Source organism: Tachyglossus aculeatus, chromosome 18 (assembly GCF_015852505.1).
Source record: "Tachyglossus aculeatus isolate mTacAcu1 chromosome 18, mTacAcu1.pri, whole genome shotgun sequence".
In the NCBI taxonomy this organism is placed as follows: domain Eukaryota; kingdom Metazoa; phylum Chordata; class Mammalia; order Monotremata; family Tachyglossidae; genus Tachyglossus; species Tachyglossus aculeatus.
In genome coordinates, this window is record NC_052083.1 from 3,155,535 (window position 1) to 3,171,880 (window position 16,346).

Below are 16,346 nucleotides of genomic sequence, written 5' to 3' on the forward strand. Positions count from 1 at the left end.
GGTGCAGAGCTCTGAAAAGCTGGAGGGTTGTAGCAGTGGCAAAAATGGAAGACCAGCCGTCCTTCACCTACTCTGCACTCCTGCTATTTGCCTCAATCATTCATTCATTAATTCAATCATATTTATGGAGCACTTGTGATGTGCAGAGCACTGTACTGAACACTTGGGAGAGTCCCTTTGGGGATGGCAAGAGGTAGTTAAGTCTGGCAGCATGGCCAGTGGAAAAAGCCTGGGAACCCAGCTCCAATCCCAGCTCCTCCACTTGTCTGCTTTGTGATCTTGGGCAAGTCACTTAACGTCTCTGTGCCTCGGTTTCCTCATCTATAAAATGGGGATCAAATCCTATTCCTTCCTACTTAGACTGTACAACGTGATTAACTTTGTTCCTACCGCAATGATTAGTGTCTGACCCTTAGTAAGGGCTTGACAATGCCATAAAAAAAAGTACAGGAAAAGGAGAACTTAATAATAATAATGGCATTTATTAAGCACTTACTATGTGCAAAGCACTGTTCTAAGTGCTGGGGAGGTTACACGGTGATGAGGTTGTCCCACAGGGGGCTCACAGTCTTCATCCCCATTTTACAGATGAGGTCACTGGGGCCCAGAGAAGTTAAGTGACTTGCCCAAAGTCACACAGCTGACAAGTGGCAGAGCTGGGATTTGAACCCTTGACCTCCAACTCCCAAGCCCGGGGCTCTTTCCACTGAGCCATGCTGCATGCTGCTTGCAGGGAAGGGGCTGGGAGAACATGGGTAGTAAGAAATTTAGGGCCCTGAGGCAGGCTGGAGAGTGAGAGAGAGAGAAGAAATAAACTTGTAGTTGGAGAGAGTGAGGGCAAATGAAAGAAGATGAAGTTGGCAGGGAGGGGTTGGGGGTGATGGAGATACTTGTGAGCGATAACTTAAAAATACATTCAGACTTTGGAAGATTTTGTCACCTTTCATGTCCTTATAATCCCGACAAGCATAAATGTTAATCCGTGAATCTCGACAGTTTCCAAGACCAGCCAGGTGGTTATAAATGTGGAAGATGGTCTGAAGAAGAAGAAAGATAAGCAACTAAAGAAGAAACCAAAAGAAGAAATGGAAATACCCAACCTAGCAGTCATGCAGGTATGTGGGGGTGTCTGTAGTGTGTGTGTTGGGGCTGAGGGGAATAAATTAGTAGAAAGTGCAGTGGGGGAAACTAGAAAAATTGTCTGCTGTCTTTTGCTCAACCTAAAACACCACTAGTTCTTCCCACTCTTCGGGTGTAAAATAGATATCTAAAATTACCTAAATTATGTATGTTTCCTATGTATGTTTGTAGGAGTGAGTATACTAACAACTTGTACCCCCAATTGTGTAATTCAATACCTAAACTTATGCAGAGGAAAAAGAGCAATCCAGATGGTGATTGAACACACAAACAGATCTTCTGCCTGCAGTTCCTTTTAGAGTTGTGAATATGCAATTTTAAATTTATTTTAATGAAAGACAACAGAGCCAAAGTAATCGCTACTTTACGCTCATTCACTGGTTCATTATGTGACCTTGCAAGTTCTTGGGAGGTTGAGCCTGTCTGCTAATCCTGTTGTATTGTACTCTCCCAAGCCCATAGTAAGCACTCATTAAATAGCATTGATTGAGTGGGGTTGGGCTAGTTGCCTTCCTCTCTCTCCTCTTGAACAGGAAGCAAAATTGACCCAAAGCAGGCAGACCCACCTGAGGACTCAAGTATCTACGTCTGTCTGTCTCACGCCCAGGCAAAGCACGGGTATTTCTGCCGAGTCCCCTTAACGGCTTTGGATATGACTGTTTTCTCTTTTCCCTAAGATATATGACGGAGAGCTGGAGAACGAATTTAATAATTTTGAAGACTGGGTGAAAACTTTTGAACTCTTCAGAGGCAAGTCCAGTGAAGATGATCACATTATTGATGAGGACAGAGTAATAGGAAAGTTTAAGGTGAGTCTAATGTTTGACTATGTCATTTTTGTAAGGCCAGTTTGCTTAGAAGTAATCCTATTTGTCTGGCTAAGACAAGTGTTGACTGTCATTATAAAGGAGCTCAGTTTAATTCAGTCATTCAATCGTATCTATTGAGTGCTTACTGTGTGCAGAGCACTGTACTAAGTGCTTGGAAAGTACAATTCGGTAACAGATGGAGACAATCCCTACCCAACAGAAGCTAATGGCTGCTAAGTGGAGCATTGGGTGACATCTCCTTACAGTGTTTTTGACTACTATCTTAGTCCCTTTTAACCTCTGGATCCCTTCACAGAAGTTGGAATAAGCAAAAGTTTTCCCCATCCTCCCATCAGGCTTTCATTTCCAGGGATCAAGTGAGGGGGCTGGGGTTTTTTTAATAGTATTTGTTAAGTGATTACTGAATGTCAAGCACTGTTCTAAGCACTGGGGTAGAGAAAATCTGGTGGGACAAAATCCCTACTCACATAGGGCTCTCAGTCCAAGTAGGATCCATTTTTACCTTGAGACTTTCAGTTGCATCAGTACCAGTTCCCATACTGCGTGAAGTTGGTTTGCAAAACACTGCTGTTTGGTTTGAAGAGGATTGTGAGAACCCCTTTTTTTCCCCCTCTATTTCAGTGCTTTGCTCATCTAACCAAAACTCTTGGCATGTAATGTGGTCACCCTGCCTTGAAAAACTTTAAAGTGCCAGTATCCAGAAAATAACTTCTCCTAGGACCCAAAGTTTGAAAACCCCTGCCCCCTTAGACTGTAAGCCCTCAGAGGGACATGGACGTCTAATCCCCATGGGTGTATTCTCTCCCAGCGCTTAGTACACTGCTCTGTTCTCTGTAAATGCTTAATACTATAACTTCTGTAATTTCAATTATAATATTTGCTAAGTTCTACCTATGGTTTCAAGCGCCATTCTAAATGTTGGGGTAGCTACATGTTAATCAAGTTGGACACGGTTTAACTAAAAGCAGGGCTAAGTTTTGTATTGGGAGAGGTGACACGGCACTTGAATCTGGCACTTTTCACATTTCCAGTTCACGATCCAAGGCAGTCGCTATTGAGGATAGTCTAGACCGTCGACTTTGTGCGCCCCGGGGACACTTCATGATAGCTTTCAAATGAGTTGGGTTTTGTCTGTTTCTAGGGTTCCTTCTGCATTTACAAAACTCCCAAAGATCACAGGAGTGAGGATGGAGGGCTGCACCTACGAATTCAGCAAGGAATCCCCTCCAATTCCTCGACTCAGGTCCTCATCAGGGTGTACATAGTGGCTGTAAGTAAGTCCTCCTCTTCCACCTCAAGTGGCTAACGAAGGGCCTGGATGCCCCTTCCCTGACCCAGAAGGAGAGTTGCCTAGTGGAAAGAACATGAATCTGGGAGTCAGGAGACAGGGCTCTAAGACCAAAAGTTGGGGTAATTGGGTTCAGTTTTAGGAGTTCTATTTTAGTTTCCCCTCTTTCCCCCTCCCATAGCTTTTCCCCTGCCACCCTGCCTCTTTAGTTTCAAAAGATGGATGGCAGGGCTTCAAAAGGGCACTTCCCTGTGCTAACCCTTACAAGCACATCATCACTGAACCAGAAGCTGAACATTGCAACAAAACAATGGGTCTATCAATTAGAACTGAATCACATCGGAGCCAGGAGTTGAAGCATTACAAATAGTGTTTTCTACCTAAAAATTTGGAAGATTGAAAATATCTTGTTTTCTTCTCAGGCATTTAACCTCAGCCCAGCTGATGCAGATGGCAAATCCGACCCGTATATTGTACTAAAACTGGGCAATACCGAAATTAAAGACCGGGAAAATTATATCCCCAAACAGCTAAATCCAAAATTTGGAAGGTCAGTGGCTTTAGTTTGGGTTTGTCACACTGTCAATTTTGTGCTTTTGCGGCATTTCCATTTCAGGGGGTTCTAGGAGCAAAAAGCAGGGCAGTCGTCACACCCTGCTGTTCACACATTCTGGGTTAATAATCATTTAATAAAACACCGGCCCAGTTTCCCCAATTGAAGCCCTGGAGGGCAGCTACTACCTCTCTGGAGCTGTGGAGCAGAGAACCCCCTCCTTCCATGGAAGCAGACATGGCCTGCCTAGACCTCTTTTAAGGCTGAATCGGGGGCTGGCAGAAGGATAAGCTCTGCACACAGTAAGCATTCAATAAATACAATTCAATGAACGTGGTGTGGAGAGCAGCATCTGGGAAAGGAGGAATAGTTTCAACAAACACTGCCCTGATAAATGATGCCCTGTAACCAAAGTAGGGGTAACACACTTCATAGGCACCAGTGATTGGGCACTCTAGAGAAAAGATTGGTTAGTGTGCTTGCTTACTTGCTAATAGGGGTGCAGAACCCACCCAGTCAAGCTCATGTATGGGGGTGTAAATCTCTCTGGCCTAGCTCACATAAAGGGGGAGGGTAGGTTCCCCATAGCAAAGCACCCATAACGAGGTACAAAACCTCACCCAGTCCAGCTCGTGCATGGGGGTGCAAAACCCCACAGAGTCTCAACGAGGTGGACCCGTTCTCCATTTGTAGAATCCTCAATGAATAGCCTTGACACACTCCAGCTGAAGAGAAAATCCCAGGAATTTTTCCTTACATACCACCAGCCAGGCAGCGAATTTGTTCAGAGTCATCAGTGAACGGGAAAAGCACTGAACGTTTCTCTCGGGTGTAAATATTCCCTTTGGTTGATGAGGGTGTCTCTCCCCACTGGGCCAGGTCATTCGAGATCCAGGCTACGTTTCCGAAGGAGTCTCTGCTCTCGGTCCTCATCTACGATCACGACCTGATTGGGATAGACGACCTCATTGGAGAGACAAAGATAGATCTGGAGAACCGCTTCTTCAGCAGGCACCGAGGAGCCTGTGGCCTACAGCGCCACTATGAAATGTAAGCCCATATTGGAGTCCATCATTAGCATTCTACCACTGCCTCCAGTGAGCACAGCACTGCTCTAAACACCAGCCCCATTTGTCCAAAGACAGACTGGGGAAGGAGGCTGCAGAGAAGGCTCAGAATATCCAGATATCCAGGGTGTTTCAGGCTGGGGGAAAACATGAAAAATGGGCCTGAGAGGGGAGAATAGAAGGTTTCAGAGGGAAGATTCAGAGTTGAGGTAGAGGTGCCAGCATATCATCCAAGAGGAGCAGCTCGGCATAGTAAAAGAGCATGGGCCTAGGAGTTGGAAGGTCAGGGTTCTGATCCCAGCTCTGCCATTTGTCTGCTGTGTGACCTCAGACAAGTCACTTAGCTTTCCTGGACCTCAGTTTCCTCATCTCTAAAATGGAGATTCAGTACCTGTTCTACCTTCTACTTAGACTGTAAGTTCCGTGTGGGACAGGAACTGTGTCCTACCTGAGTAAAGATGCTCCAAAGGCAGAAGGGAGCCCAAGGGATTAGAAGAGTCAAGAGCTGGAGAGGTGGATTTGGGAATTATCCACACAGAGAAGTAACTGAAAACATGGGAGTGGATGAGCCCTCCCCTCCTCCCAAACCCTTCAAACTCCACCCTGAGAGAATGCTTAGAAAATGAGTGAAATAAAAGGCACACAAATGAAACTGTACAGGGGCTAGAGTGAAGGAAACTGAGAAGAAGCAGTCAAAGAGGGAGGAAGAAAACCAAGTGTGGCACAAACAAGGCCTTCGACGAGGAGGGGGATGGTAGACGAGGTCCAAAGCCAGTGGGAATCCCAGCCCATTGTCATCTTTTTCTCCTCCATTTCAGAGAAGGCTACAATGCTTGGAGAGACACAAGCAAACCCACCGAGATCCTTACCAAGCTCTGTAAAGACAGCCAACTGGAGGGCCCTAGCTTTCAGCCTGGGAAGATCCAGATCGGAAAACAAGTGTTCAAAGGGAAAACAGTCTTTACTGAGGATGGCACTGGTAACTAGTTCAGTTAACTTCGCGAACTTTCTCCCTTCTTCCCCTTTACCCCCATCCTTCCCCTTGTCCGGTCACTTTCTCTCAGACTTTAGGACACGTTCTAAAATGTTAAAATAAATTCCTGGTGCCCTTTCCCAATTAATAAACCACATGGAGCATTTACAAGGAAGCAGAGGAGAGGCAGCCCTTCTTAATCCATTTGTCATCAATGGTATTGATTGAATGCTTACTATGTGCAGAGCACTGCACTAAGCAAGTGGCATAGTACAATAGAGTTGGCAGACATGATCCCTGACCACAATGAGCTTACAGCCTAGAGCAACAGTGAATAGTATCAATGCTTTCTGAGCCCAAGCACTTAGTACAATGCTTTGAACACAGTAAGTGCGCAATAAATACCATAGATTGATTGTGGACCATTTCCAGAACCAAACTTTTCCTCCCCAACTTCCATCTTTTTATATAAGGGGAGGAGGCTGGGTCTTTGTGGTGACATTAGCTCCTTGCAAGTGAAAACTTACAGGGGTGTTTAATGAGAACTTGTTCTGGCAGCAGAGACAGACTCATCAGTGCCACACGCCTAAAAATCCTTTCTATTGTTTCTAGATGAGGTGGTTGAATCATACGAGCACCTGGCCTTGAAGGTTTTACACTCATGGAAAGACCTCACAGAAGTGGGTTGTAAACTGGTCCCAGAACACATTGAAACCCGGCCCCTATACCACAAGGACAAGCCAGGGATGGAACAGGTAGTGTGCTGTAATTATAATTATGCATAACAGTAATAGTAAGTGCTTACTTTGTGTCAAACACCGTTTTAAGTGTTGTGGAAGATACAAGGTAAGCAGGTTGGACACAATTTCTGACCCACATGGGGCTCATAGTCTTCATCCCCATTTTAGAGATGAGGTACAGCTATGATTAGAACCAAGGTCCTCTGACTCGTAGGACTGTGCTCTTTCCACTGGGCCATACTCCTCTAGAATTCTCCTCTCCCCAGTTTATATCCTCCCAACTACACTTCTACACTAACTGTACATTTATGAGCTCAAAGCAACCCCTATCAACTTAGGTACTCTATTACTTAGGGACTTCACTTGTGTTGCGTGTGACTCTCTAGAAAACTCCAGGAGGGGGTCAAAGGGAAGGGCCAGCCACACCCGCAAGAATGAATCCTTATGGTCTTTGTGTCCCCCTCACCTTGTGCGAGGCTGCTAGGATTCCTGGCTGACTGAAAGGGGTTGGGGGCAAGGGGGAGAAACCATGATAGTGTGTTGATGGCAAACATGGCTGGCTGAGTCTCTTCTCTCTCTCATTTTGGAAGGGTCGCCTGCAGATGTGGGTGGACATGTTTCCCAGCGATATGCCTCCACCAGGACCGCCCGTCGACATCTCACCTAGAAAGCCCAAAGGGTAATCTAGCACCATCCAGGTGCTCCGAACTATCTATTCTTGTGAAAGGACCGTTGAGTTGGGTCTTCTAATCCCAGCCATGGGGCAGCTCTGGCACTCGAACCTCACTGTCCAGGAGTTCTTCCCATCGGGGCTGTGTTGACTCGACTCTTATCTGACAGGGTTTGGGGGTTGAGTCGATCTGTTCACCCCTTTGATGCCTAGCACTGGACAATAATTTTTAAAATGGTGATTGCATTGTATGCACTGACTCGATCACTAAACAATCTATGGCATTTACGGAGCACTTACAATATGCAGAGCACTGTACTAAGAACTTGGCAAAGCACAAGAGAACAGAATTAGTAGATACATTCCCTGCCTATAACGAGCTTACAGGTTTGAGGGCAGGGATCTTGTCTACGACCTCTATTGTACTTTCCCAAGTATTTATTACAGTGTTCCACACACAGTAAATGCTCAATAAATGTGATTAATTGACATTAAAACCCCTCGTCTACAGAGGAAGGAGCGGGGTTACAGAGTTGTTTTGTTTACCACCTTATTTTAAAGAATATCTGCCTCTCTGTCATCAAGACAAAAACATTACAGCACCAATTTCCCATAAAGCACCATCTACTAAATAATTCCAAAGTCTTTGGCCGAATTCGGTTTTCAAAATCTTGGCTTCTATCTTTTCAGTTACGAATTAAGAGTAACCATCTGGAATACAGAAGATGTCATTTTGGAGGATGAGAATTTCTTCACTGGGCAAAAATCAAGTGACATCTATGTTAAAGGGTGAGTTCAGGTCAATAGCTCCTTTTTACTTTTTGTTCTTGTCAGAGTTAAAATCCCATTTAAACTTTCTGTGAAAAGCAGCTCGTCCTAGAGGATAGAGCACGATCTGGAAGTTGGAGACCTGGGTTGTAATCTTGGCTCTGCCATTTGCCAACAGTGCGGATCTTGGGCAACTCACATCACTTCTCTGTGCCTCAGTTTCCTCATAAGCAAAATGGGGATTAAATACTTGTTCTCTTTCCCCCTACGGCTGGGAGCCTCATGTAGGAGAGAACTGTATCCGATTATCCTGTATCTAGTCTCACACTTGGCACATAGTAAGGGCAGAACAAATACCACAATTATTTTTCATATTATTCCAGGGGGTTTACTGTATTAATGTGCTTGGATAAGTGTATTTATCCTAGTGAAATGCCTTTTTTCTGAGGGCTAGGATCAGCTTTTCAAAGTCTTTTTCCCCCCAATTCTTTGTACCTCTTATGCTAAGTAATTTCAACATTGCAGACATTATACCACCATTAGGGAGCCCTCCACCCCCTGCCTGCCTGCTGAATAGATTGAAGACACGCTGTGTGATGTTTCATAAAAAGGCAGTGGGCCTGTTAAGATGCCACCAGGCTAAAATTACAATTAGCCAACTAAGCAGACTCCACTTTAACCAATTACTTCCGCAGGTGGTTAAAAGGCTTGGAAGAAGATAGGCAGGAGACGGATGTGCATTACAACTCCCTGACAGGAGAGGGGAACTTCAACTGGCGTTTCCTGTTCCCATTTCAATACCTCCCGGCTGAGAAGCAAATGGTCATCAGCAAGAGAGAAAACATCTTTTCCTTGGAGAAGATGGAGCGCAAGCTTCCAGTCGACCTTGTGCTCCAGGTTTGGGATTTTGAAAGGCTTTCCTCAGATGACTTCCTGGGTATGTAACAACAATAATAATAATAATGGCATTTGTTAAGCACTTAATGTAATGGGAAGAGGGGGCTACATGACCCATCACCTGCTTGGAAAGATGAACTGGAAGTGGCCTTTCACTCAAGATTCCTTTCCTCTCTTGGAAAACGGTGCGCAGGCAAGAGGGCTATTGAAAATCAGAACTGGCTAGCTGGAAAAGGGGAATGGTCTCCTTCCTTGGAGATATAGAAAAGGGGGATAATTTAAGTGTAATTCTACCTGAAGCCAGGAGAACAGACCTAAATAACTGCAATAATAATAATAATGATGGTATTTATTACATGCTCATTGGGGGAACAATGCAAGATCCTCACTTCACATATAGACCCTTTCCCCCATGGTGCTTTCACTTTAAGAGGCAGAGAGAGCAGGTATGTTATCCCCCTTTTACAGATGAGGGAACTACAGCACAGAGAGGTTAAGTGACTGGCCCAAGGCCACACAGCAGGCCAGTGACAGTGTTGGGACTAGAACCCAGGTCCTCCTGATTCCCCCTTCCCCCCAGTCTTGTGTTTGGCCACAGGGGAATCTCTGCCTTCCATTGCTGTTATCCTGTGAACAGTCAATTCATCAGCTTTATTTATTGAGCACTTACTGTGGCACAGCACAGTACTAAGCACCTGGAGAGTACAATACAACTGATACAATGACCCCAAGATCTTCTCTGTCCAAAACTGAGACGAGGAACCAGGAAGGAGGGAGGAGAAGGTGGGTTGAAAGTGCCTATATCAATAGGTTCAAGGAAGGCTTAGATAATTCACAGATGACGAGTCTATGATGAGTTAGTAAAAGGAAAAGTTAGGAGTGTTAGAGCACATATCTGCAGGCAAGTATCAGGCTGAGTATTCCTGTATTTCATGGTCCTTCCAAGTATTCTCTGCAACCCTGTCAGAGATGGAACTTTGGCCTGATCCCTGGACAATTTTTATATCCTCACATAGAGGGGATGGTCGTAGGGGGAACTGAGAAGTCAGCCCGATTCTCCCCCCGTGGTGGCTCCGTGCAGTCTCATTCAACAGAGGCAGCCAGAAAACATAGCACTGGCATTTTAGGGTGAGGTTGCGCTGATCCTTCTTTAAAATTAGGTTTCCAGAGAATCTAAAACAATCCAGGAAATGGGCCAAAAAGCAGGGCCAGTTGAGCCTAATTCCTTCAGCTTCCCCTTCCCCCTGCCAGAAGGCCACAGAGTTCAGCTCCAGCAGGGGAGGCACCACGGCCTAGTGGAAAGAGCGGTGGTCTAAACTTTCGTTGGCCATTGCCTTGCTGTGTGGCCTTAGGCAAATCCCGCTCTGTGCCTCAGTCTCTTCTTAGTAAAATGGGGATAAGCTCCCTGCTCCCCCAATTTTTGTATGTGAATCCACAAAGGATAGGGCCTGGGCCTAAGCTGATTACATTGGATCTGGCCCAGCTTTTAGCACAGCATTTTGGAACAAGGTAAACACTCAAATAAATACTACGATTACAGTATTAGTAGGCAGGTTTATCCTCTGCCTTAGAATTGATATGTTTTTCTCAGCTTCCTGCACTTGCATTTGGCTATGAGAAAAAGAGACCCCAGTGGATCTTACCAATTCTTACCATAGGACCACTGTATTATCCCCATTTGATGGATGAGGAAACTGAGGCCCAGAGAGGTTAAGTGATTTGCCTAAGTGCACTGCTAGGACTCAAACCCAGTTCTCCTGACCCCTAGTCCCAAGATTTTTCCTTTAAGATCTCTCCAAACTATCCAAGTACTTGGTTTGACTTCAGTTATATTATCATGTAACTCTCACCTCCCTTCCCTCATAAGCCATGGTTCTGTCAATGTGATTTGTCTTTTTTAAGTTCCCCTTAAGGATGGACAATAATATGTGGTTTCAAATACTTGGGAATTTTTCAGCCACCGAGGGAGGGATCTCTAGAAAGTAATAGCCGCTATAGTGGCCTTATTTTCCTAATGCTCGAGAGAAGAGGTAAAGCTACAGTGCTGCAATTAGCACTCCCAATTATGCCATGAAAGTAGTGTAAGAGAAAAAGCTGCTAAATAGAATATAGCTGGAAATACTGCAGCATGTATTATTGATGTATTCTCAAGTTCAAAAATAAAAAAATGTCCAAATACTCTCAATCTATTTAGAAACAGTGATGAACAAATGGTAAATAAATATGATCAGATTGCCATGTAAGTATATACCAATTAAGAAGGCAGTCAGCATGGTCTAATGGAAAGTGCATCAGAATTGGTCTGCTATCTGACCTTTGGCAGGTTTCTTAAACCCATCTTACAGCTGAGAAAAATGAAGCCCAGAGAAGTTAGGACAGATTGTGAGCCCAGGTGGAACAGGAACTGTAGCCAATATCATAATCTCGTACTAGCACACAATATCATCATTGATAAAATATTTGTTTTATGCATACATCCAAGAATGATTAATTTTCAAAGTGTTATCTTTCACATCCTACTTAGTAAAATGACTCTTGGTGCCAACATACTGGTGATCTTTCAGTATCTATGCAAATAGATCCGCCTTCATCTAATGCTAAATTGAAATATTATTAATGAAAATACTGACAATTAAGCCCAGTCTTGCCTTGGTGAGAGAGAGCACTAAAACAGGAGATTTATAAAGCATTGGAAATGGCGGTGGGGGGGGCGGGGGGGGTGACTGTGTTTTCAACTCTGTCCAGTTTCTGCAATTTCTCCTCTTCTATTGGAAAGATTTGATGCCCAAGAACCAATCAAGAAGTCCTTAATTCATTCAACTGCAATGGACTCCTCCCTCTCCCATGCCTGCAACTCATGGATTTGGCCTCCGGAGCTTTAATCATGTGACTTTCAAACTTTCCATGATTCAAAGCCTCCTAACCCTGGAATCCCGCTTTGGGGGGAAAAAAAAAAACATTGTCAGATGAAGGGGACTATCACCTCAGTTTTCCCTCAGCCGAAACTGATCACCCCATTAGGCTGGGATCTGAGATGTGAGGGAATGGGGGGGCTCTGCCTGGCCTGGGGGCCAGAGCCCCACTCTACCTGCCCAGCCCCCAAACAGACTATGTTTTTCTCTCTCCAGGCTCCCTGGAAATGAACCTCAACGGATTCCCACGAGCAGCGAAATCTGCCAAAGCCTGTGACCTCAGCAAGTTTACCAACCTAAGCGCAGAAAACAAAATCTCCATCTTCCAGCAAAAACGTGTGAGGGGTTGGTGGCCTTTTGCCAAAGCTGGAGAACTCACTGTAAGTAATGTTGGGCTGAAGCTGGGACCCCTCCCACACCCCCCAAGCCTCATTATGTCAATTAATTTCCTTGGCCTGGAGGGTCACCCTCAAGAACATTTTCCCCCCACACTGTTGGATTTTTACTGATATTTTTACTGATCATCAGTTCTAGGGTTTTAGTGTTACTCCCATTTGAATAGGGCTTAATCTCCCTACTGTCTCTAGGAATACCTCATTGGCTGGTGGATATTTATGGCTGCCACTTGGCGACTTAAGGAAGAAACTGAAGGCACATTTTTGCTGCTCGGCCCGTGGCTTGTCACCCCATCTAGATTCATTGTGGGCAAGGGAACATGTCTACCAACTCTGTTGTATTCCCCCAAGTGCCCAATAATAATAATGGTATTTAAGTGCTTACTATGTGCAAAGCATTGTTCTAAGCACTGGGGAGGTTCCAAAGTGATCAGGTTGTCCCAAGGGCGCTCACAGTTTTAATCCCCATTTTACAGCTGTGGTAACTGAGGCACAGAGAAGTTAAGTGACTTGCCCAAAGTCACACAGCTGACGGCAGAGCTGGGATTTGAACCCATGACCTCTGACTCCAAAGCCTGGACTCTTTCCACTGAGCCACACTGCTTCTCAGTAAATACCGCTGATTGAGCATAATCACCTGAATCATCTCTTTGGGCTATTTGCAGGCCAGGAGATTAATTGAATGACCTTTCAGCATCCTTTCCAGACTGCAATTTCATTTCCCTAAGCAGGACTTACTCTCTTGCCACATAAGAAGCAGCGTGGCTCAGTGGAAAAGAGCACGGGCTTTGGAGTCAGGGGCTGTGGGTTCAAATCCCAGATCTGCCAACTGTCTGCTGTGTGACTTTGAGCAAGTCATTTAACTTCTCTGTGCCAGTTACCTCATCTGTAAAATGGGGATTAAGACTGTGAGCCCCCCGTGGGACAACCTGATCACCCTGTAACCTCCCCAGTGCTCAGAACAGTGCTTTGCACATAGTAAGCGCTTAATAAATGTGATTATTATTATAAGGCATCTCACAAATCCAACAACTCCCAGCCTCGGAACAGTTTCTGGGTCTGCTGTGTGGGTATTAAACTGTAAGCTCCTTGCAGGTAGGGATCGTGTCTACTAATCTATTGTACCTCCCAAGTGCTTAGTACAGTGTTCTGTGCTCAATACATACCACCAATTGATTTGTTCCCTATTAATCAATTCATTCATTTAATCGTATTTATTGAGCGCTTACTGTGTGCTGTGCACAGCACTGTACTAAGCCCTTGGAAGAGCACAACAGTAACAATGGTCTGTATTAGGGATTTACCATGTACAAAACACTGTACTAAGCACTTGGGAAAGTATAATACAGCAGAGTTGGTAGACACCATCTCTGCCCCAAAGGAGCTTACATTCTACAGGGGGGGACCAACATTCAAATAGATGAACGATTGGGGAAATAGTAAGAAACCTCTGTGAATTAAAGGTTCCTCTTTGTGATGCAGGGCAAAGTAGAAGCAGAGTTCCATCTAGTGACTGCGGAAGAAGCTGAGAAAAACCCCGTCGGAAAAGCCCGAAAAGAGCCTGAGCCCCTGGAAAAGCCCAAGTGAGTAGACTGCAACCCGCCCCCCGACCCCCGCTGTAGGGCAGGTGCTGAGCGCCCTGGACCCTTGGGCTAGACTGTGAGCTGGTTGTTGGGTAGGGACCATCTCTATATGTCACCAACTTGTACTTCCCAAGCGCTTAGTACAGTGCTCTGCACACAGTAAGCGCTCAATAAATACGATTAAATAAAGGCTACAGTGTACCTTAGTGGATAGACCAAAGGCCCGGGAGTTAGAAGGACCTGAGTTCTAAGCCTGACTCTGCCACTTGTCTGCTGTGTGCCCTTAGGCAGTCACTTCACTTCTCTGAGCCTCAGTTCCTTCATCTGGAAAACAACCCAAGGGGCAGTTTTTAAAATTGGTTTCTTCATCAATATTTACTGAGTGCCTACTATATGCAGACCAATCAATCAATCATATTTATTGAGCGCTTACTGTGTGCAGAGCACTGTACTAAGTGCTTGGAAAGTACAAGTTGGCAACATAGAGAGACGGTCCCTACCCAACAGTGGGCTCACAGTCTAGAAGGGGGAGACAGAGAACAAAACATATTAACAAAAAGTAAATAAAATAGATATGTACAAGTAAAATAAATAGAGTAATAAATACATACAAACATATATACAGGTGCTGTGGGGAAGGGAAGGAGGTAAGGTGGGGGGGGGATGGAGAGGGGGAGGAGGGGAAGGAGGGGAGACCACCATTTTAAGCACTTGGGAGAGGACAAGAGAGGAAAAAGAAGGCATCAAGTAGATTACAAGCTCACCCAATTGTTTTTCCAATATTTGGTTCCTGCTGAAGAAATTGTTCTCTACTGCAAGCATAAAATCCAGCATCTTCCCCACTTCTTCCTCTAAGCCAAGATTCCAGGATTGAGTTGAGAGAAGGGATTTGAGCAAGGTAGACATTTTGGGGAGAAACTCTTTAAAACACCAGTGAGTGCTGAGGGAGACAGCACATGGGACACGGACTGCATCTAACCCGATTACCTCGGATCTATCCCAGAACTTAGAATAGTGTGGAGCACATAGTAAGTGCCTAACAAATAGCACAATTATTATTATTAAAGGAAGATACCTTTGTCCAAGGACCTGAGAAGCAACGTGGCCAAGTAGATAAAGCACAGGGCTGGGAGTCAGAACGACCTGGGTTCTAACCCTGCCTCTGCCACTTGTCTGCTGCGTGGCCTTAGGGAAGTCACTTCACTTTTCTGTGCCTCAGTTGCCTCATCTGTGAAATGGGAATTAAGGCTGTGAGTCCCATGTGGGACATGGACTGTGACCATCCCGATTAGCTTGTATTTACCCCATCGCTAAATACAGTGCCTAGAACTTATATATAAAAAATCCAACTATTGTTTACTCAGATACAATAATAATAATAATGGCATTTATTAAGCACTTACTATGTGCAAAGCACTGTTCTAAGCACAGGGGAGGTTACAGGTTGTCCCATGGGGGAGGCTCACAGTCTTAATCTCCATTTTACAGATGAGGTCACTGAGGCCCAGAGAAGTTAAGTGACTTGCCCAAAGTCACACAGCTGACAATTGGCGGAGCTGGGGTTTGAACCCATGACCTCTGACTCCAAATACAAGTTAATCAGACCAGACACCGGCCCTAACTCTACCCATTCGGCTTGACTCTTGCCTTGCCCCAAGCAAGTACGGAGCATACGGAGCCAGACAGACCCAGTAGAGGAGTGTGTCTCCCCTCACTCCCAGGGATTTTGGCCCACTTTCGATTTTCAAGTGTATCCACCTGCAATGGCCCCGCTGACTCTGTCTCCTCCCTCTCCTCTCAGCCGCCCAGACACATCCTTCTCCTGGATTGTGAGTCCTTTCAAGTGCCTCTACCACCTCATCTGGAGGAACTACAAGAAGTACATCATCATCGGGCTGATCCTGCTCATTCTGATCATCTTCCTCGTGCTCTTCATCTACACCCTCCCCGGAGCCATCAGCCAGAAGATTGTCATAGGACGCTAAGGGGCTGTGAGGATCCATTTGAATTCACCACCGATGTGAACGGCGGGAAGGAGTGAGAGACTTTGTCCAACTCCAGCGAATGATACAGATTAGCTCGCATGTGACTGGAGAGTCCGCTCGGCTCTAGCTGCATAACGATAATAATAGGAGCAATCAATCAATCGTATTTATTGAGCACTTACTGTGTGCAGATAGTAAGCGCTCAATAAATACGATTGATGACGCTTAGTACAGTGCTCTGCATATGGTAAGCGCTCAATAAATACGATTGATGATGATGATGATGTAGAGCACTGTACTAAGTGCTTGGGAAGTACAGCACTTACTATGTTTCAAGCACTGTTCTAAGCACTGGGATAGGTACAAGTTAATCAGATTGCACCCTATTCCCTGTCCTATGTGGGGTTCACAGTCCAAGTAGGAGGGCGAACAGGTAACTAATCCCCATTTTACAGATGAGGGAACTGAGGCATAGGGAAGTTAAATGACTTGCCCAAGGTGTCTCATGAGGCAGAGGCAGGATTGGAACCCAGGTCCTCTGACTC

At 45.2% G+C, this 16,346-nt stretch overlaps 1 protein-coding gene across 1 annotated transcript in view; it reads left to right on the forward strand.

The window, feature by feature from the left end:
* FER1L6 (fer-1 like family member 6) overlaps positions 1-15,990 on the forward strand; it is a 69,873-nt gene extending 53,883 nt beyond the window's left edge. The window contains exons 31-43 of the mRNA XM_038760685.1: positions 997-1,115; positions 1,818-1,949; positions 3,112-3,240; positions 3,681-3,808; positions 4,691-4,861; positions 5,697-5,857; positions 6,464-6,606; positions 7,182-7,270; positions 7,952-8,050; positions 8,725-8,966; positions 12,055-12,218; positions 13,716-13,816; positions 15,618-15,990. Of these exons, the coding sequence (XP_038616613.1) occupies positions 997-1,115; positions 1,818-1,949; positions 3,112-3,240; positions 3,681-3,808; positions 4,691-4,861; positions 5,697-5,857; positions 6,464-6,606; positions 7,182-7,270; positions 7,952-8,050; positions 8,725-8,966; positions 12,055-12,218; positions 13,716-13,816; positions 15,618-15,801 (1,862 nt within the window). The 3' untranslated portion in view covers positions 15,802-15,990. The remainder of the gene's footprint in view (positions 1-996; positions 1,116-1,817; positions 1,950-3,111; positions 3,241-3,680; positions 3,809-4,690; positions 4,862-5,696; positions 5,858-6,463; positions 6,607-7,181; positions 7,271-7,951; positions 8,051-8,724; positions 8,967-12,054; positions 12,219-13,715; positions 13,817-15,617) is intronic.
* The last annotated feature ends 356 nt before the right edge of the window (positions 15,991-16,346 follow it).